This window comes from Erpetoichthys calabaricus, chromosome 1 (assembly GCF_900747795.2).
Source record: "Erpetoichthys calabaricus chromosome 1, fErpCal1.3, whole genome shotgun sequence".
In the NCBI taxonomy this organism is placed as follows: domain Eukaryota; kingdom Metazoa; phylum Chordata; class Cladistia; order Polypteriformes; family Polypteridae; genus Erpetoichthys; species Erpetoichthys calabaricus.
In genome coordinates, this window is record NC_041394.2 from 337104163 (window position 1) to 337127418 (window position 23256).

General features: G+C 40.6%; 1 protein-coding gene across 1 annotated transcript; it reads left to right on the forward strand.

Moving 5' to 3' along the window:
* Nucleotides 1-545: 545 nt before the first annotated feature.
* On the forward strand, nucleotides 546-20509 carry LOC114643462 (zinc finger protein OZF-like). Its single transcript, XM_051925946.1, has 3 exons — nucleotides 546-694; nucleotides 7020-7453; nucleotides 17711-20509. Exons 2-3 carry the CDS (start codon nucleotides 7051-7053, stop codon nucleotides 18928-18930), a joined length of 1623 nt encoding a protein of 540 aa, XP_051781906.1. The 5' UTR covers nucleotides 546-694; nucleotides 7020-7050; the 3' UTR covers nucleotides 18931-20509.
* The last annotated feature ends 2747 nt before the right edge of the window (nucleotides 20510-23256 follow it).

Genomic DNA, 23256 nt, shown 5'->3' on the forward strand with positions numbered 1-23256 from the left:
AATGCCAAAAAGTGTTTTCAGAAGCACCTTGCATTCAATTTGAGATAACTACGTGTTATTTTGACTTGCCATTTACTTGTATGATTTATTCATAACAACCATAAATTAATAAATCTTACTGACTAAATCTGCTCTTCTAAAACGCACTGTCCTTGTATCTTCGTACATCTGTTCCTTTGGGGAATTTGAATTATCCATCCATTATCCAACCTGCAATATCCAAACATCAATCCCAGCCAACACAGGGCGCAAGGCAGGAACAAATCCCGGGAAGGACACGCACACACTAGGATCGCCAATGCACCTAACCTGCATGTCTTTGGACTGTGGGAGGAATCACACAGACACGGGGAGAACATGCAAACTTCACGCAGGGATAACCCGGGAAGCGAACCCAGGTCTCCTTACTGCGAGGCAGCAGCGTCACCACTGCGCAACCCTAGTTTGAATTATCCGAACTTTTAATCAGGTCATTCCACGCCAAATACTGTAATGATGAGGATTTGATAGGGCTTTTACTTTGACACATCACCGCGCGCCGGAAGTAGCTGTTACGCTCTTGTACCTCGTGCAGGTATTAAAACTGCCCGCGAGTCTTTAACGCTGCATGCGACTTTGTATGCATTGGTAGTTGCAGATCGGGTTTGGAGGGTTGACACCCGTAAAGAGTTTTATTTGGTAGAGAGAAAAAGAGGTGAGTACTCCTAGTTCTTTAACTTTTGTTTTTTATATGGTTTCCAATTGGAGCTACTCCACAAACTACGAGCGGTACGTTCAGCCACGCGCCTCTTTGCTTTTCTTGGTCTGCCAGCCGCGGCCCGCATGTCTCGTGTTCGGCTTACTTGCGCTTGTCAAGACCCATTTCATGTACGTGGCGCTCAGACGGACAGTAACCGCCCTTTCTGCGTTCGTGGTTTACCTGGCATTGCTGCACATGTCAATCTCGCGAAAGCGTAATTTCTTTACTAAAACGGCCTTTTAACTTCTGGGTTTCGCTGGAGTCTTCCAACTTCTTTGTCCGGTGGAGCTCTCCTGTTCATTAGATGGCCTGTAAGGAGTCCTGCGTCCCACTTTTACCTTTAGAACGCGATAAACGTGAAAGCATTAGATCTTCTGTGTCTGGGTGGGAGTCATAGTGGACATGATCCATCCACCCTGTTTGTAATCTGCTTAGCCATTTTGTTCTCTTATAAGCACGCAGTCTCGTTGCACTTATCGGCCACCTTAGCCAGGGGCAAAGACGGAAACAAAACTCTGCACCAATGGAACAATAATAATGCATACAGAGCGGCAGATATTCAACTAAACATATGTTCATTCCATTTAAAACACCAAACAGTCAGATAAAGAATGAGTCATAGCCTTCATTTACATAATCTTAGGCAGTGGGTGTTTTGCTCTCCTGAAGCTGATAGTCTAATGTGATATACCCAGCGACTGCGACCGGCTAGGACAGGGGTGGCGAACTCCAGGCCTGGAGTGCCGCAGCTACAGGTTTTAATTCTAACCCTTTTCCTAATCGGTGACCAGTTTTCACTGCAAATTAACTTTTTTTCCCCATCACTTTAATAGCCCTATTAGAAGAGTTCAGCCCTCTGAATTGATTCCTTTCTTCATTAAATGACAGCCAAACAGAAATGAGATGTGAAACAAGCTAACAGATGACCAGCTAAACTGGGGCTTCAAACTCAAACCAATTTCACTCCAATCACTTTCTTTAATGAGAAGCCAATTCTTGCTGTTAATTAAACCCGTTATTTAATTCAATGGCTTGTTGCTGCACTCATTCTGCCACAGCACACATTTCGACAACTGTTTTTCTGTTCTAAGAGCACCGTCAAAATGTTATGGTGACCTGAGAGATCAACATTACCAACACCATCACCTCTCTTTAATTTCAGATATTGTGTAATGGACACAGGGGAGCTGGTCACGTGGTGGCTTGTTTTGTGTCTCATTATTGTTTGGCTGCTAATTAAAGAAAAAGAAACAACTATGGAGCCAGAGTCAAGTTAATTAAAAGAAGTAATAAGCAGCAAAAACTCGTCACTATTAAGAAGGTGGTAAGAATGAAAACCTGCAGCCACTGTAGCACTCGAGGCCTGGAGTTTGCCAACCCTGGGCTAGGATAAACTCCAATAGTGATGCATTTCCCAACAGCTTCGTAACGCCTAATATTTCGTTATCTCATACTTATGATCGTTGGTTAATTTACGAGTATTTCCCCAAAGCCCTTGGTAACTAAAGTAGTACTCCGTCTTATCCTAAATTAACGAGTGATCTGGCCTACTTGTTGTTTTTAAAGTTGTCCTTGCCTGCGATTCTGTCTCAGAACGACCTCTTTTCTCTAAGTTAAGCACAAAAAGAAAAACGCAATGACGCTTTTGTTGGGACAATGTAGAAATAGATCACAACATTGACTGTTATCTATCTACTATATAATAAAACACTAAGGTCTGTGTGTCCAGACCCTCCGAGCAATCTAAATTGGTCAGTTTGGCTTTGGTGGAGTAAAGATGCACATTGGGAGAGTCACCTTTAAAGAAGGAAAGCATAAAACTGGACAGGAGGCAGGAAAGGCTTCTCGAAAATAAGTCTGAGAAATGGGCTTTAAGAGAACATGCTTGGGGGATAGAGAGACACATTAACAAACTCCTCGGGCTTTGATAGATACTGTGTGGCCAGTATAAATCTAAAATTTAAAATGTAGGTTAAAATTAGTGCAAAAGAGGCTCTTTGTAGCTTTTAACACCAGTGGAGTACATATTTAGTTAACTAATTGAACTCGCTATGTAGTCAGTTACAACATACCTTTTCATTGGAAGATGAATCACCTCCTTAAATGATAATGGCAGCTATCTAGCAAACTGTGAAAGAGGCCTTTTGAGAGGGTGATGTACACGGCTTGCCCAAATCTGTGCATGCAGATATCCGATTACTGCTATGGCTCGCACTCAACAAAATCTGACCAGGTGGGCTCAAATCCAGCTACAGACATTGTATGACTTTTACTGTGAGACACTTCACCTGCCTGTGCCCCAATTGGAAAAGCAAAAGAAATGTAACCAGTTGTGTGTCTAATAGTAATACAACATTTTATTTATATAGTGCCATTGCCATGCTCAAGGTGTTGCCATCTCTGTCTAAAAGCTCCTACTTGGGCTGTATTGGATTGGCACACACTGTCTCACCATCAACCTGAAAAGTGTGTCCGTGCAAAAAGGCTTCATTGGAATTGATATGGGCATGCATTCATGTTATTTACTGGTGGCTGTCAAAATGTTAAATGTGTGCATGGATGTCAAAAGAGTCACATTTTTAAAGTGACGGAGATTGAGAGGTGAGATGGTCAGTGTTTAATATTAGTACAGTGGTTACCAGTTGTTACTTGACAATGAGTTCTGCAAGAAGGGACACAGTTGGAGACTTGTTTAAGGCAGATTTTACAAAAATGTTAGTTTTTTTTCTTCAAGCAAATAACCTTAAATGCATTGAATAAATTATCAAGCAGTGTGGTGGAGATCTCTACTTGATATTATTTTGGACAATCTTAAGTGAATAGAATAAGCAACTTTGATAGACTGAATGGCCTGTTCTCGTCAAAATTTATCGAATGTATTGAAGCATACTTTCATTAACAGTGTTAAAGTAATTCAAATTCTGATACTTTTTTTTTCTGCATGATTTCAAATGAAAAGATTTTCAAATAACTTTGTGTGTTGGACTCGTGAGTGTATGTAGGCAAACACCTCATGGAGCTGATATCTCCTAGTGTTTTAGTGTATACAATAGGGGTGTGTCTCCAAAATATTTTTAAATTCCATTTCAATTAAAAAAAAAAAAAAAGAACAAATTTTGATACATCATCTGTAAACTTTTAAGGAGCATTAAAACAATTTTAAAAAGAATCCTTAGTGCCCAGTTAGTTTTAAAGAGTGAAATGGAACAAGATCAAGTGCAGAATTGTAGATTATAATAAAAGTATTCCTGAAAAGAAGAGATCTGTATCACATAGAAGTCAAATGTCACGTAAACCATTTCTTGTCCTTTCGTAAAATGAGTGGGTGGTTTTCGGTTAGCATGTTAAACCCAGCACTGGTAAAACATTCAGTCACTCTTTACAAAAATTGGATTTTTATTTTTATTGAGAACTCATTTAATTTAGCTACTGCCTTTTATCATTAAGCACTTTTTTTCAAATGGTTCTATTTTAAACCACTTTCAAAGCCCAGTTTCATAAGTATTGATAGTTAGGTCAGAATTGCTCTTCATCCATCCATTATCCAACCCGCTATATCCTAACACAGGGTCACAGGGGTCTGCTGGAGCCAATCCCAACCAACACAGGGTGCAAGGCAGGAGCAAATCCCCGGGCAGGGTGCCAGCTCACCACAGGGCACACACCCACACAGCAAGGACAATTTAGAATTGCCAATCCACCTAACCTGCATGTCTTTGGACTATGGGAGGAAACCCACGCAGACATGGGGAGAACATGCAAACTCCACACAGGGAGGACCCAGGAAGCGAACTCGGGTCTCCTGTGAGGCAGCAGCATACCACTGCTCCACCGTGCTGCCCAGAATTGCTCTTATTGTGGACAATTTATCCTGAGTCATTTAACAGTGTTGATTTTAAAACAGGAGTTATACATTCATTTTTGCCTCCTACACATAACAAATATTACACCCCTATTGTTTACTAGAACCACACCCCCATTGCACTTGGGGTATGCAACTGAAAGGTACACACAAACAAGTTTAGTGCTGTGGAATCTGCAGTCAATTCACTGAAGTGTCTGATCGGTTTTATGAAATCTCAGGTTATGGAATTGGGATCGGGTAGCAAAAATTCATACACCCATGTAGTAGGCAGCAGCTGCTCAAGTAACATGTCAAGTTAAATGAATTGAAAATGATTTCCTGTGTATTAACTCCTTTTGATCTTTCTTGTTTGTAGTACTAGGGTGTTGTATTGTGTTAACCGTTATTGTTCTAGTGAAAAGTCAAGCAAAATTACACCTTTTTATTAGCTAAATAGTAAGTTTACAATATGCCAGCTTTCAAGGCAGCTCCGGCCCCTTCTTCAGGCAAGATTATAATTAAAGGTGATCTTTCTTGTTGAAATTTGTGAGGTGTGAAGTGGATCCCTTCTGATGTGTGTCACATTTTTGTGTTGGGGTTTTTGAATTTTTTTCATTCTGCTGATCATATACAATTTATCCTGTTTTTGCAGTCCTGCTTACTACAAAACAGCACTTGCATCCAGCAGGGAGCCTTGGCTCCCCAAATGTTTGTGGAATTTTCCTAGACCGAGTTAATTGAATAACACGAATACTCATGACACCCCTAAAGCAATACATGTTGTGATCTGGCGGCCTGCCATAGCGTACTTTTCCAATATTATAGGAAATACCAAGTAGTAACCACTGGTGGCCCACTCTCCTTCCAGTCTATCTTACCTTTTACTAAAGCTTTGTAAGTTTGTTAATTTGGTGTGAAATGTGATGAATTAATGTGAATGTGCTATAGTGTAGTTTCCTCACCCAGAGAACCACAGCTACAATGAGAATCTTCAAAACTCAACTTGATGTTACTTTAGAGAAATGAGGAGCGTAGGATTTATTAGTCGGTTGGGCTGAATGGTCTGTTCTCATTAAAACTGTTGTAATATTCTCCAAACTTGACTCCTTAACTAAGAAGATACCATAACAATTAAAAACTTTTGTGTTTTTGGTGCTTTTCTGGTATGTGTGTGTATGTATAGAACACCTCAGTTACTTCAGTTTTTATGGAAATACATGTGATTTAATGTCTGTTTTTCATGAAATCAAGGAATAGAAAAAATAAACAATGGCAAATAAAAGTTAAGGAATAAATGAGTGCAAACAATTTTATTCAAATTTTTTATTCCTCAAAAGATACCAACAAAAGGTGGCTAAACAGGCCAAACTGTGATAACCCTTTTAATCAGAAGATCAGTCACTCTGTGTAAGTTGCCAGTTTGGCCTCCAGCAGACTTCCTCCTCCATGTTTGCCAGTTGGTGTCGCATACTGAGGAACCATCCTGTCACCAACTCGACAACGTACAAACACATTGTGTGATGAACCAAAGATTTCAAATTGTTATTAATCAGTTTATAAGACTTTTTTCCAGCCTGCAGTAGTCCACAGCTGGTATTTCATGGACTTATCTTTTCCTTTACGGAATGGGTTTCTTTCTGCCACTCGCCCTGTCAAACCTGCAGCACAATGTCTCCTATGCACAGGACAAACTAACATTTGCTTGTTTCGACCTGCACTGTTCAGCTGTGCTTGAAGCTGTTGTGCCATGAGGCGCCTGTCACTCCAGCTGTTGGCCCTCAGAAACCGGTCTTCTGGTTGGCTTGTGACTTCGGCTCTGCTAGTTCCCCTCCTATCAGAGTTTCTTCCAGTTTCCCAAGGCCTTTGGATTGTATAGGACACCAGTGTACTCGCTGACACATTGATTGATCCCCAAATACCTGCCACCCCCAACCCTTCGGTTTCTCTAAATGAAAGGCCTACACTTCTAGGGTAATAATGTTCTGTCTCATTTCATTTGTTACTTGCAGCTTTCTTGCTGTTATCACTTGAATATTGTCAAAGTAGTACTTCAGAGGGTGTATTAACACAGTCTGCCCCAACTCTGCTTTTAAGACAGAAAGACAGACCGAGGGTTTATAAGTAATCAACAGAAGTTGGGACACCTGTGCAAATTATTTGCCTCAACTTGCAAGGCTTCATTTACTTGAATTGCTGCAGAACATCTGTAGGTTGTAAACGATTAGTTGACCCCTGAAGAAGGCCCTCTGTAATATTCTGAAATTTCCCTTTTTCAGTTTTTCCTAACCTAAAATTTAAACCTCTGGCAGGTTACTGCTCACCTTTTCGCCATTTTAAGTCATTCATTGCATTTCAACTGTTTTAATCTGAAGAAAAAAACTGAAGTGTTCTAAAACTTTTGACCAGGAGTTTGTGTGTATATTTTTGTTTTAACAGAGGGGTAGACATAGCTGCCAATTTCAGTTACATGGAGATGATTGCAACAGAAGAGATGCATCAGGCTGACAAGCATCATATGGAAGAAAAGAGTATAAATATTAATGAGACACAGGCGAGTCTGTACATTAATGGTGAAGACTGTGTGCTGGGCTCAGTGGACATTAAAGACGAGCCTGTGGAAATGTCTATCTCTGACATGCAAAACCGTGAAACAATAGAAAACATCAAGGAAGAGGACTTAAAGTCGCTGTCCATCCTTCAGTATGGTCGTCAAGATGGAGATCTAACCATATTTGACTCGTCTCGGGATCGATACTCTTCATCTCAGGAAGTTTCTATCAAGGTGAGGTCTGGAACAGTGCTACCTGACACACAGAAGAAGAATGAGACAGTCTTGTCAATTAGGAAACGAGACGATCAGCCATCAGAAAGTAAGTGTAACATTAAAATGAATGTTTTGCAGTCATTGCTTTTACCTAAAAGAGAGTCCTTGTGCCCATTGTGTTCAAAATTTAACATCTTGTTAAAGAAAGAAACGTCCTCTAATAGGACATTCAGTTATCAGGCTGGAGAAAAGCTCTTCATTGTATCGTTTAATTACTCCTCAGCAAAATGCCTCGGAGGAAGCATTCTTCAAAAGCAGTCTGTTACAGCCTGGTCAGAATGGTCAGAGAAACAAAGGATAGAGGTTCAATTTATAAACTGTTAAATATACATAGTGTCAATCAGTGCATACATTTTACTCTGGTTGGTGTGTTGGTTTACACCCATATATTTATATAAAATAAATGTCTATTATATTCTGGTTCTTCTTGTACCTTTTGAGATGAGACACCACCCTTGAAATATCTGTGCATATAACAATTGTCCATTCTCAGTGTTTATAGGACATCTGCTGATTTCTTAGTCATCTCTTCGTCATCCTTCAGTACATTTTGTATATTACATCTACCTTTGTTCTGGTACATTCTTTTACTTGACCATCTCAGTATTTTTCCTAAACCAATTCTTACATTTCAGTGTACATTTTGTTGTTCACTTGACCTTTATTTGGTTTCCCACATTTATTAAGCCTTTATGCTATTTTTCTTTAAGATGAATGCTGTGTTACCCTAAAATTATTCTTCCACACCAATAAACTAAATTGGTGGTTTGATAGATTTAATATTTGTAACAATACACTTTTTGTAATATGGGTGTTGCCATTTTGTGTTGATCTTGCCCATTGCTGGTCACCAGATGTGGAAATTGTGCCATATTAGGCTCTGGTTCTCCCTGAAAAGATATTCTGGTTATCTTAATCTTTAATAGATTAAATCTTTAATATCTTAAAATATATTCTGGTTATCTTAAAGTTAGATTGATTTGTATAACAAAGAGACTAACATGATTTCTGTAGAGAGAGCTGATATATAGTGAGCCCTTAGCCAGAAGTACAATGCATATTTTTGGTGCATTGTTTTAATTCCAAAGGGGAAATGGTCTTTTGCGAATGACTTTTTAGAGGTTTGATTGCAGGGTCAGTCATTGTGCAGTACCCCGGAGCAATTTTCAGATTAATGGCCCTGCTCAAAGATCCCTTTTGTCAGTAACAGGATTTGAACCGGCAACTTTTCAGATACCAGTATGGATCCTTAGCCTCAGAAATTGTAACCCTAAGGAAATGGGGAAAGTGGAAACGGAAAAGAGACACATCCATCTGTGGCTACACTTTCCTGAGAAGCCTTCATACAGGCACTGGTGCTGTCTGGCAGTGTGATGGACAGTTGTACGTTACTAGGCTGGATGTATCCCTGCTGGCCTAATTGTTTAGTTAGAAAGGATAGCAGACATACCAGCGAGTAGTTTGGGCCTCTTTTCTGGCTTGTGTCAAGTACTTGTTGTTGTTGTCTGTGCATGTATGTGTATGCATGGTCTCTAAACAGAAAGACATAAATTACAATAAGTATACAAGTACAGATGAAATAGATATAAGAACAATGAAATGTCGGAATGAAATATTATATATTAGTGGGGGAGAGCAATTGCAAAATATCAGTTCCTCAAAACTTTAAGCCAACCAGTAGATGGCACCATTACCCTACTTTCTGATTTAAGGTGTGGTATAAGGCCCAAGACTGCCTTTGTATACAGATGCATCTCAATAAATTAGAATACCATCATATATAGGATGGTGCAGATCTAATTATGTAATTTTCATTATGCTATAACTTACGAAGTTTATTACATATAGAATTCACATCACCTGCCTTGCACGTAGAGATTTCACTTATAATTCTTTTTGTTGCCGATAGATGGCAGAACCTGCCCTGCATTCCAAAATGGCGGGGAGACGGTTGTCAGTTGAACAGTTGCATAATTAGATCTGAACCACCGTGAAGTTATATTTCAGTAATTCAATTCAAAAAGTGAAACTTGTATAGATTCATTACATACAGAGTGATATATTTCAAGTGTTTCTTTTCATTTTGCTGATTATGGCTTATAGCTAATGAAAACCAAAAATCCAGTATCTCCGAGAATTAGAATATTGTGAAAAAGTTCAATATTGTAATCTCCTGGTGTCCCATTCTACTCAGCTAATTAACCTAAAACACCTCAAAGGTGTTCTGAGCCTTGAAATGGTCTCTCAGTCGGTTCAGTAGGCCACAACAGGTCATTGCTAAAGAAGCTGGCTGTTCAGAGCGCTGTGTCCAAACATATTAATGGAAAGTTGAGTGGAAGGAAAAAGTGAGGCAGAAAAAAGTATCCAAGCAACAGGGAGAACAGCAGCCTTGAGAGAATTGTGAAGCACAACCCATTTGAGAATTTTTGGGGGAGATTCCCAAGGAGTGGACTGTGGCTGGAATCAGTGCTTCAAGAGCCACCGCACACAGACATGTGTATCAGGGACATGATCTACAACTGTCACAGTATTCTTGGTGTCAAGCCACTCCTGAACCAGAGACCACGTCAGGAGTGTGTTACCTGGGCTAAGGAGAAAAGGGACTGGACTGTTAACAGCTCAGTGGTCCAAAGACATCTTTTCCGATGAAACTCAATTTTTCATTTCATTTGGAATCAAGGTCCCAGAGTCTGGAGGAAGAGTGGAGAGGCGCAGAATCCAAGTTGCTTGAGGGTCCAGTGTGAAGTTTCCAGTCAGTGATGATTTGAGGAGCCATGTCATCTGCTGGTGTTGCGCCACTGTGTCTTATCAAGTCCAAAGTACACACAGTTAGAAAAGGTAGCAGCAAACTTTAACTCGAAAACACAAACAAGCAGGCAGAGTCGTATGGTGCCTTACAATGGATGAACCAAAACGCAGTGCATGTGCGCTAGTCCTATGGGGCGTGTCTTGGCCACCTTGAGCATGAAGTGGGGAGTTTCACACAGGCAGTATGTTACTGGCTACGAGAATGCAGCAAGCGCACACAAGTTTGGACAAGTGAAATTGTGTTGTCTGCACACAGTCATGTGAAGTGTTATCCCCTGTGATTCCTTGTCAAGTAATCTGACATCCTCAAAGTGACCAGATTATCATCCCCCTCAGAAGAGAAATCGTATAAGGTGAATGCAATGGGGTTTATTCTGCTGAAATTTCAAATGAGTTTTTCCCTTCAGAGTCTGATGTTGAATGTATGCTGAATGATTTTTTTTTTTTTAAAAAAGCTGAACATAAAATTATTGGTGTTGTGATTGTGTGGTTAACTTGTCATAGTAGTAGCTGTGTGGACCTTTTACACAGTTCATTTCTCAACACATACCCCGGTCCATTTGTGGAGCTAACATTCGACGCTGAGCCACAGCTTATTAGTATGTTTTATGAATACAGCGCTCTGTCCCATGCCACAGGGAAGCTTGTTTCTTCCACTTTCACTAAAAATCTCGTCGTACATTGGGTTAGTATCGCATGTTCTTGGCCACAGTGTTTAGTTAATAAATGCAGCAACAATATTCAGTTAGCTTTACTTTTCACGTGCAACTTTGTTATTCCAAATGCTTATATTAAACAAGCTGATTAAAAGGGCGGGCTCTGTTATGGGACATGCTCTGGACCCCTTGGAGGTTGTAGCAAAGAGAGAGAATTAAAACCAAACTGAGTGCCATTATGAACAATGCAGCACATCCTCACTCTGACACACCAAAACTGAGGACTTTCAGCCATTGAATTACTCAGCAGAAGTGTGTGAAGAAATGCACCGGGGTCCCTTTATGCCAACACCAATACGTCTGCATAATGCCTCACTGGGACTGCCAAGTCAGAATTTCTTTGTTTTTAATTGTCTAGCTTTATACTCGTTCCACTGTATGTTCAGAGCAAAATGTGTGTGCTTGTTTATTTACTTATCTACCTATTTATTTTAAAATAAATTAGCACTTTTCAGCAATCTCTACCTGGTGGTGGGGGATACCCCAGAATAAAGCCTTATTATTCAAAAAATAAAGGCAGGACAGATAATTCTTTTTTTAGTTATCTGTTGTCTGGCAGGTTTTATCAAATGTGAAACTCTGTGTTTGTGTTAAATGTAAACATTTTCCTTTAGTTAGAAACTACTACAAAACTAGGGAAAAAAAGTTGTTCACAGTAATATTTTGTATTTTTGTTTTCTGATACAGTATATCTCATATACAAGTAATGCCAGGGCAGTTTTGTCAGCACTGTGGCTTTCCCAGACATGTCGGCTGTACCTGTCTGAAGTTTCATGTTGCTAACACAAAGACCTTCACAGTTACGGCATTTGGCACCATGGGTCCCCCTCCGCTATCCAAAACTTCTCTCAATGGGGATCCAGGTTCAGAACAATTTTATTGCACATAACAGTGAATCATATAAAAACTCTGAGCCCCATCCCCTAATACACTTACACCCAATTACCATCCCCGCCCCCACATTTGCATGAAACTATTTACATTGTTTGGGAAAGATACACAATTTGAAGCAGGAACATTCTACACACCTTCAGCTGTGTCTGATTAAGTCCCTATATGGTGTGGTGGATGGCTGGGACCCTTGCCCGGCCAGGACGTCTCCACACTGGAAGGCCCGAGGGAGCCAGCCTATTCAGAATGTTGCCTCCCCCGGAGTGTTAGATGGCAGCCCACCTAGATTGCAGCAGTGCCTAGGACTTCTGCAGGGCTTTATGGGAGTTGGAGTTTGGTGCAGCCCTGTTGGGAATACGAGTGCTGCAGGAAGTAGACCAATGAGTGCCTGGAGCACTTCTGGGTGCCTTATAAAAGGAGCCAGGAGGAGGGAGACGAAGCTTGATTGGTGGAGTGAGAGAGAGAGGAAAAGAAGAGTGGGGTGTGTGTGCTTTTGTGACTGTGTTATTTGTGGGGAATGAGGAAGGCACTTCCCACAAGGGAAAATAAAATTTAAAAAGTGGGTGGCACGGTGGCGAGTGGTAGCGCTTCTACCTTGCAGTAAGGAGACCTGGGTTCGCTTCCCAGGTCCTCCCTGCGTGGAGTTTGCATGTTCTCCCCGTGTCTGTGTGGGTTTCCTCCGGGTGCTCCGCTTTCCTCCCACAGTCCAAAGACATGCAGGTTAGGTGGACTGGCGATTCTAAATTGGCCCTAGTGTGTGCTTGGTGTGTGGGTGTGTTTGTGTGTGTCCTGCGGTGGGTTGGCACCCTGCCCAGGATTGGTTCCTGCCTTGTGCCCTGTGTTGGCTGGGATTGGCTCCAGCAGACCCCCGTGACCCTGTGTTTGGATTCAGCGGGTTGGAAAATGGATGGATGGATGGGAAAAAAAAAAAAAAAACTGCGCTCTGTCTGTCTGTGCCAGGTTGGGGTGCCCAGTTGTAGAGGTCCACAGTGGACATCTGCATATCAATGGAGACGTCACTGCCATTCAATGGTAAATTTTGCGAGTGTGTGTGACCTGCTGAGTCTGAGCTAATGACCAGAAATGTGAAGTGGTATTTGGCAAAGATGGCCTGCACCTCCTCCTTATTTGGAGGCTACCTCATGATTGATGCATTGTACAATAATGTGCTTGGACTTGTTTTGTTCAGGAGAACCTACTCTAAGTACGGATGTGTCGCTTGTAGATTTTTGCTGTCATTTTGTAAAGTAATATGCGAGAGCACACGAAAAATCCGAAGACTAGTGTACTGCTGTTTCCAGTTTTCAGCCTATAGCGCATGTTTGCTCATCCAGTGGGAGGTTTCATCGCATTGGTTAAGATTTAATGGTTGGAACTTTTTGATTGATGTAGAACACGTGGGTATTCCTTATACAGAATAATTACTATGAATTTTTTTCATTTTTTTTTGTGTCAGTGTCTGATTTTATACCAGATTAAAAGTCAACCATAAATATTATAACAATTTGATCACCAGGGGCCTCATGTATAACGCCGTGCGTAGAACTCACACTATAACATGGCGTAAGCACAAAAGCGGGATTGTGCGTACGCACAGAAAAATCCAGATGCAGGAATCTGTGTGCACACAAAATTTCATGTTCTTCCACTACATAAATCCCGATCAGCGTGAAAAGTAACGCACGTGCACGCGCCTTCTGTCCCGCCCCAACTCCTCCCAGAATTACGCCTCTTTGAATATGCAAATCAATATAAATAGCCTTCTGTGAAAAGACAATGGGAAAAGCACAGGGGAAAATATAAGAATTTCAGCGAATACGAAGTGGAGGCAAAGGAAAAACGTACTATTTGTTGGTTTAAACAGTGGTATAATCAACAAAAGAAAGTTGATCGAGTGACAGAGTGTCGGAGAAACTGGAAAGATCCAAGTTCACAAAGTCGCACAGTGCCCGAAATAAAGAAATCACATATCAAAGTTGCCGTGAAAAGGCAAGTCATAGCCCACCGTCTGAGTGTCATATGAAAGCTTATTAGGATACAGACAAAACAAATAGGCACACAGTGGGGAAAAAAGCACGAAATGTCAACTTTAATCTCGGAATTTCCACTTTAATCACGTAGTTTATTTTGCCATTAAAGTAGAACATCATAAACTTCATCTTAAAATTGTTTATTTTACTAGTTTCTCAAGTAGCACGTTAAATGCTTTGTTCTGTATTTGATCTTCTATGTGCTCTGTGTGTGAATCACTACGTGCTTCCGTTCTTTCTCTTTCTCCGACAGGACACAGAATCCATTACATTCGAGATATTACAGCTCTCTGAATAATTAAAATACTGAGATGTATACGTGATATCTTTTTCATGATGATAGGAATGAAAGCATGTTATTAAACATGGGAACACGGTGGCGCAGTGATTGTTCATATCTCACGCAAGAGACTTGCTGCGCCATGTGCGACCTTCAATGAAATAATTTATTACAGAAGTACTGTCTCTTTCAAACATACTTTTCTTTCTCCAAATACCCAATCGCCACACAATCAGCTCTGTAATAGACGTTAAGCCATCTGTAAGCTTAGAACGCCGATTCTTCAAAACTTTTAAGGAACATTGAAATATCTTCTTAGTACATGTTTAATTATTCTATCCGTCTATCCTTCCAGTGTCGCGTCAGCACCAGCAATAATACAGCGCAAGGCAGGAGCTATCCGTGAACCAGCTATACGCTGCGGCACCGTGTCCTCACATGTTTAATTATTAACAATGCAGATTATTTAAATGAAGTTAGTTTTATCTGTATACTACAAGCAACATATTTTGCTGCATTTCATCTTAAAAATGATATTGTCATCATACGCGCTTTATAAAGTAGCGCAGGTTGTGCAATATTATAACTGTAGTGAAAGTTTACAGTGAGGTAATTGTACTTATAAGTACAAACAGTTCTACAAGGAGCACTTGATGGACTGATTGAGTGCGTTTATAGTTCTTGGGATGAAACTGTTTCTGAAACGCGAGGTCCGTACAGGAAAGGCTTTGACGCTTTTTGCCGTGGTTGAGGTAGTGTGTACTTGAAACTGTATACCGATAATTCTCTTTCTGATCAGCTGCTACTGTGTTTCACACTCAGATACAGTGATATAAATACTCCGAGTGGTGCAGTGAGAGTAATATGGAAAAAGATGATCCGCAGTGGCAACCCTTAACAGGAGCAGCAAAAAGAAGAACAAGATGCAGTGAGCGTAACAACACTAAAGCAGTTATGGTATTTGGAATACTATGGCTATTCCCTGGACCATTATATTGCTACAGGTTAATTACAATCCGATGCATTACACTAATAAACAATATGCAGTTAATTTCAGTGTATTTATAAAGCCGCGTCAGGAATGTGGAGCTAAGAAAGAAAGGGTGATCACACAGGAACAGTAGCACTGCTTTGACGCTGGGTGCCGCCAGTCTGCAAAACCAAGCGGAGAAACTGCATACGCCAATGTGCGTGGCTTTACGCCAAGTTTAGGTTTTATACATCGCGATTTGAGCGTGGAAACATTCGTACGCAACATTTCTGTGCGTACGCACCGTTTATACATGAGGCCCCAGGAGTGTAAAGTCAACACCCATCACTGGCAGACAAGGTATTGCTTGTCTGTGTGTAGCATAGTTCACCTATATGTCATGGTGAAAGATTTTTTTATATATATATATATATTTTATTGTAATCATTCTGTACAAATAGATCAATTTTTACAAAAAATAGAATTGAAAACAAATCAAACCCCACCCCTGAGAAGGAGAGCATGGCCAAAAAAGTAATATTTAAAGCTTGTAAACATACCTAAATTGTTGAGTTTAATAGGGCAATAAAGATAAATGGAGAAGAAAAAGAAATGCGAAGATAATTATTTCGTCTTCTTCTAAAATATTATTGATTAGATCCTGCCAAGTTTTGAAAAAGTTCTGTACAGATCCTCTGAGAATTTGATTTTTTCCAACTTCAAATAATATAAAACATCGGTTTCCCACTGACTTATTAGAGGAGAGTTAGGATTCTTCCAATTTAACAAAATAAGTCTGCATGCCAAAAGTGTAGTGAATGCAATCACCATTTGCTTGTCCTTCTCCACTTCAAGTCCGTCTGGAAGAACACCAAACACAGCTGTTAATGGGTTAGGAGGAATTGTGATACCAAGGCTGTCTGAAAGGCACTTAAAAATTTTGGTCCAAAATGCTGTTAGTTTGGTGCAGGCCCAAAACATGTGACCTAGTGAGGCAGGAGCTTGGTTGCAGCGTTCGCAGGATGGATCCTGCCCTGGAAATGTTTTGGACAGTTTTAAGCAAGACAGATGAGCTCTATATATAATTTTGAGTTGAATAATTGTATGCTTTGCGCATATGGAGCTTGAGTGAATTCTCTGCATTGCTACCTTCCACTCCTTTTCTGATATATTAAGAGATCTTTTTCCCAATGTCCTCTTGGATTTTTGAAAGGAAGGGACTCTAATAAAATTTTATATATTGCAGAAATGGTGTCTTAAGTCCTCAAAATTGAGCAGTATTTTTTCCATCATGGTGGAGGGTACGAGATGAGGAAAATTGGGCAGGTTCTGTTTAACAAAGTTTCTAATTTGAAGATAGTGAAAGAAATGTGTAGCTGGGAGGTTAAATTTGGAATGTAATTGTTCAAAGGATGCAAAGATGTTGTCAATATAAAGATCTCTGAGCAATTTAATCCCAAATCTTTTCCAGGTATTAAAAACTAGATGTTTGCGAGGGTTGAAAAGAGGTGGTTCTCCTGCAGGGGTGCCACAGATAAAAGATTTTCCATCTTAAAATGCTTTCTAAATTGGTTCCATGTCCTGAGTGAGTGAAGCACAATTGGGTTATTAGTATATTTGCGATAACTGCACAAAGCAGGGAATATAGAGAAGTACTGCAGAATTTTATTTCTATTGCGGACCAGGCCTGTGTATGTTCATCTATTTGTGTCCAGGTTTTTATAGCTTATATGTTTGCTGCCCAGTAATAAAACTGAAAATTAGGTAGAGCTATGCCACCTTCTGCCTGATGTCTTTGTAGGGTCGCTCTTCAGCTATGTGAATGTTTTGAGTTCCAAATCTGGTTGAATCTAATTGCTTAAACAATTATTTATTGATGTATATTGGAATGTTGGTGAAAGATTTTTAAATAATCACTCCTCACAGTACCGGGCCACTCAGGGTGTAAGAGACTGTAGCCTCAGAGCTTCAGCTAAAAGCAATTATTCCCTGGGGACAAATAAAGTTCTTGTGTTCTCTCTCTCTCTCTCTCTGTGTCTGTCTGTCTGTCTGATGGTTTACTTCGTTGGAACTGTGGTTTCAAGCCAACTTGTCAAATGACTATTTCAACTAAACTTTTTTTCTATTTAATGGTGTGATTAGATAAAATGAAAACCTGAACATAGAAATTACTTTGACTGAAGCAGATCATTAAATGAAAAGTGAGAGTTCTAACTTTTATCACAAGGATAGAAATTGTTTTTTTTAAATGCAAATAATGGGTGAGTCCAAAAGTGAGATCTACCAAACTAATTTAAAGTACTTATGGGGGAGTGGGTACGGTACGGGTCTACTTTAAATACGCTGAGTGAAGTCAAAACCACCTAACCAAAGGCACACACAAACATAACCATTTTGAATTTTTCCCCAAAGGTAGGATAGAAAAGTGAAGTGAATATATACAATAAGAACCCAACGAATGTATTAGTCTTCATTAATTCACTGTTGTTTTTCAAGTCCTATCTATAAGTAAGCAAAGTGTAAAACAAACAAAAGGGAGTGTGTTTTATACCTTTTGTATCTGATGCATTTTTAAATTTTCATTTTCTTATGCATCTGTTTATCACAGGATCAGAGGAACGTGGCAGGCACACATTTGCTCAGGCTTCTCTTCAGCAACGACCACAGCGAATTCCACTTGCGGTAAATATGAAGAAATCGACGTCTGGATCTGAGAATTTGATACCAGCTTCTTTGGGGGTCAGTTTTTTGCCTTTTGTGAAACTAACCAGGATAGACTCTATCATTTCTGAATATTGTGTGAAAAGTGCAAATGTTGTGCCTTTGGATGTGTGTCAGGAGCAACAACAAAACCCTAAAAACATATCTAAATCCAAAAGTGTACCGATCAGCTTTATGAAACGCAAGTCGCACCGTTGTTCTGAATGTGGCAAATTGTTCTCAAAACCGAGCCTCCTTAAGAGCCATGCAAGAGTTCACACTGGGGAGAAGCCATTTTGTTGTTGTGAGTGTGGCAAACGATTCTCACATAGTAGTACTTTATGGAACCATGGAAGAATTCACACTGGAGAGAAGCCATATTGCTGCTCTGAATGTGGCAAATGTTTTAGGAAAGCAAGCCACCTTCAAACCCACACAAGAGTCCATACAAGAAAGAAGCCATATTGCTGTTCTGAGTGTGGAAAACAATTCTATGAGAGCAGAGATCTTCAAAAACACAACAGATGTCACACTGGTGAAAAGCCATACTCGTGTCCTGAATGTGGCAAACAGTTCTCTGATAAGAGCAATCTTCAGTGTCACAGGAGACGTCACACTGGAGAGAAGCCATATTCTTGTTCTGAATGTGGCAAACGATTCTTTCTAAAATACAATCTTAAGGTTCACACAAGAATTCACTCTGGAGAAAAACCATACAGCTGCATGGAATGTGGTAAACTATTTGCTGATAAGACCAATCTTCTAACCCATGCCAGAATTCATACTGGGGAAAAGCTATATCACTGTTCTGAATGTGGTAAACAATGGGCGAGTCGTTACCATCTATACATCCACACCAGAGTTCACACTGGAGAAAAGCCATATTGCTGTCCTGAATGCGGAAGACGGTTCTCTGTCAAGAGCAGTCTTCAGACGCATATAAGAGTTCATACTGGAGAGAAGCCATATTGCTGTTCTGACTGTGGCAAACTATGTTCTACAGCAAGCCATCTTCAAAGTCACGCAAGGGTACACACTGGAGAGAAACCATATTGCTGTTCGGAATGTGGCAAACGGTTCACTAATCGGCGGAATTTTCTTTACCATGCAAGGAATCATGCCAAATAGGTGTGTATCGCTGTTCTGAATTTGAGAAAAATTCTCTTAACGGTAGAGGCCTTCAGAGTCACGGAAGAATCCATACTAAGTAAAATTGCAGTGCTGGGTTTTAGCACAAGGGTCTGCACTTCACAGAAACTTCACATTCAGAATCCTAGCAAGAGTAAGAAGTCCATTGGATAAAGACAGGTGATGCAGAAGGAATTTTTTGCCCACTCAAACTAATTGGACACTGGAGCTAGCAATAACTTGTACCACCTTACGTAGCAAACTGACATCTTCTTGACGTAAATCTCTGAGGAACATTAAAGCAGAAAGGAAAGGGCAACTATAGTGCATTTCTCATGACTAGAACTAATCAATTAAGAGGCATCAGCCAGACTCCATATTGCAGCAAACTAGAAGACTGCAGGTCGACACCATTGCAAAATTATGGACTTGACCATCTAACGCCTATTCACAAGAATCTGGCCAGGGATGAAAATCTGGGAATGCAGCAAGTGTGGACAAGCAGCACGGTGACTGACCACCGCAGCTCTGCTTCTGAAAGTACAAAAGAATTATTCTGTATAAATTGTACCTCTTTGGTGCAGACAGTTTACACAGTGGTAGACACCCACTTGGTACCCCAATAGCAAAGTGGGCCTACAAGTGAAATATTACTTGATTTTGTAGTCTGTCTATATTTTATTGAGAAAAAAACTGAAGACTACATAAAGTTGTTTATGTATTTGTCATGATGCCAGTAGTTTGCATTTAATAATTTGTTTTAAAAAAAAAAAAAAAAAAATTAGCAGAAAGGAAAATGCAGAATTTTGTTTGTAGTTGGAATTTTATTTGGAAATCTGCATTTTTCTGGTTGCTTTTCAGTCAATTAACTGGAGTTTATTGTGAGCGTTGATAATCCTTTCCATTATTTTACTGATTTTCCCCCCACTGTGTCATTTTCTGAGAGAGACCACCAGCTTGCATACTATCCGTCGCCATGTTGTTGTTAGTAATAACACCATTTACTAGCTTGACAAGCCGGTGACGGTTCTGCATTTGGTATAAAAGATGGCGGGGCTAATTGATTAATTGACAATCATCCAAATAAGGACAGCAAGTGCTAGAGCAATTAAAGCAAGACAAAAACAGAATTTTGAATCTCCACTTCTCTTCAAATATACATTTTGCACAGTGCCTTATAAACTCAGTTCCACCAGACAGTGTTCTCCACGACTTTCCTGTACTCTCACTCGTCTCCATTTTTAATGTGGTCTACGCTGGACGAGTCATCTGAAAGTGTGTTGTGTCGAGGATGAACAGGAAGGCTGACGGGGCAGTTCCCTGAGGGTGCTCCAGTATTACAAACCACCACTTGTGACACGCAGTCCCTCAGTCTCACAAACCACTGTCTGTTGCTCTCCATGCTCTAGAAGATTGTGGGTGGCATCACGATTCGACACCTTAAGCTAGTTCCCAAGTTGATGAAGCAGGATGGCGCTAAAAGCCCTGGAAAAGTCAAAAGATCATCATCCTGACTGTGGTGCCAGCTTTGTCCAAGTGGGAGCTGACTGTGAGGAGCATGTAGACGAGAGCATCCTCCGCACCTATATGCATCTGGTAGGGCAAACTGCAGAGAATCCAGATGTTCTGAAACCGGGTAGTTTTAGAACATCTGGATTCTCTGCAGTTTGCCTACCAGACACACACACAGGTGCATAGGATGCTCTCGTCTACATGCTCATGCAGAGCCGGCTAGTTGTTTCAGGACCAGCCTCTCAAAGATCTTAATGCTGTATGAGGGAAGAGCAACTGGTCTGAAGTTCTTGGGTTCACTAGAACGCCCTTTCTTTGACACTGGGACCCTACGGGGTGTTTTCCACAGCTGGGGAATTCGAGGAAATGGAGGATGGGTGCCAAAAGACCCTGCAGAGCTGGCCGGCACGTGTTTTTAGCACCTTGGGGGTCGATTTCATTGGATCTTGAAGCCTTGTTTGTGCATAGTCTTCCAAGCTGTCTCCTCACTTGATCAGCAGAGACATCTCAACCAGCCATCAGCGGCTCTCCTGCAGGTGGACAGCTTTATGTTGCTACTCCACAAACTCTCATTCTAGCATAGTTGATAACAGACAGATTAAAAAGGGAAAAAAAAAAAACTCGTCCTAAATGAGCCTGATTTGTTTGTGGATTGGGATTTGTTTAATTTAATGATTGGTGAATGTATGTAAAAATCACTTGTGAAGCTGACCTATGTTTATATTGGATGGTGCTGCTACTCAAGTTTGACAACTGCAGATAAGTCATTTCCATTTGGATCGACAAAGTGACAATTTAAAGAGTGACAAGATGCTGGCTGAAAGACTGAATGCCCCAAAGGAAGATTTAACAGAGTAGTCTTATGTACTGAAACATTGGAGTTGAGTGATCCGTATGTGACAGGGTGAGCTGTGAGTTGGGTGATGTTTAGTGCAACGTATGTGACGTTTTCATGGAGTCTGTACATTTTAGAAACATAAATACAACTCTAAGGCCACAAGCAGAAGAATCTTTTGCAGCACTCCGCTTGCTACCTTTAAAGAACTAAAAGGTACTGAGGGTAAAATATGCAATAATGGTAGACCTCTCTAAATATATCTGTATTTAGTATACATATAGTAGAGTCCCAGACAAAAGTTTGCATAGCCTTGGCCAAAGTACAACTTTTATTGAAATTTGAAATAATGATAAAAAAAAAAAAAGTAAATGCATCTTGGACAGCAACCGAGCTTAATAAAACATTCATTTTTTTTATTAAAATGTTAATGTGCATTGTATTTGATGAGCTTAACATTTTGAAGAATTAAGAGGACATGTGGCATTTGCAAAAGTTTGGACACCTTTTCAGTTGTAAGGTCTCCAGACTTGTTGGGTTGGTGGTCTGTTCTGCTTTACCTTTTGAGAGAGAGATGGTCAACGATTGTGCTAAACTGCTATGAAGAAAGCCTAATCCACATGTAGCACTGGGCAAAAGAAACTGAATGGAACCAAGGATGGTGGTGAGGGTTTAAATGACCGTCCCACACTCATGGAAGCTACGTCAGTCGAAATGGACATCAAAATCTATCTATTGTGATGGAAACCAGGCCAACAGCGAGCCCCAAATCCCAACATGAACACACAAAGTGTCCTGGGTTCAAATAAAGTATTGTTTATTAATGGCACAAGCACATGTTTCTTTTTCTTTCTTTCTCTTCTCCTTCCAACTCCTCTCACCACTGCACTGCCCTCCTCCAGTTCAGTGTTGCCTTCCTTCCTCCCAGCTCTGAATCACCTGAACAAGGGAGTGCAATCCCTTTTATTAAGGACATAGGAGTACTTCCAGTACCAGGGCCACTGCCCAATGGAAGTACTTCCGGGTCATACAGAAGTCCCATTTTAGGGAGCTCATCTCCCTGCAATGCCCCCTTGTGGCACCCAGGGGCCCCAGCAGAGCTATGTTGCTGGACTACACTTGTTGGCATGCTCTATTGGTTCCATACTGGGCACTGATATCCAGGGCTGCTGTCATTAAACACACTGGGGGAGTAAAACGTCCCCAGCAACATCTACCAGTTCCGGTGGGCTGTCTGTCCATCCTGTCTAGACCTCTCTTCTGGGACTGATCGCTTTCTCATCCCTAATGGGAATGCCTGTTAGGAGTCTCCTGTCTGGGTAAGGAACCATCCCCTCCTCTGTGGCAAACGAGGGATGCCCGTGCAGCCACTGTGACATATACTCTCTATCTTATCTATCTATCCTTCCTATTATTTTTTTTTAGTATTTCTGCCATGGTTCCTTATGAAGAATATGCATTGTTTCTAGTATGACTGCAACTGGAAAAGAGCTCATTTCTATGAAGCATGTCCTGCCGCTGGGCACTGTCATCTAAGCTGAGGACATGCTGTCTATTCTGAACACCTGGCTAAAGAGAAATGCTAAGAGTTTTGCACCAGCCTGAATGTCATTAATATATCGTTATGGGCTTCATTTCTCAATCTGTAATTTATTTCTCGTATCGTGGCATTAGCACACAAAACATTGCTCAGCATTCACTTCAACAGAGGAAAAGTTCCATATTAATAAACATGGAGTGATGCTCTGCACCACTCAGACTTCAAATGGCAGTAGTAGAAGTGGCACCTCTGCATGACAGTCTTGATCCAAAGGTCATAAAGTCACTTAGTAGCCAACCATACTGGTTAATGCATGATTGTTTCTTGTACCTATACAGTATATGTGAAAATGTATTTAACCCCTTCCTGATTTTCTCTATTGTTGCTTTGTTATCTAAGGTCTTTTTAGGGCAGGGCAGGTCTGGGAGCAGGTACTGGT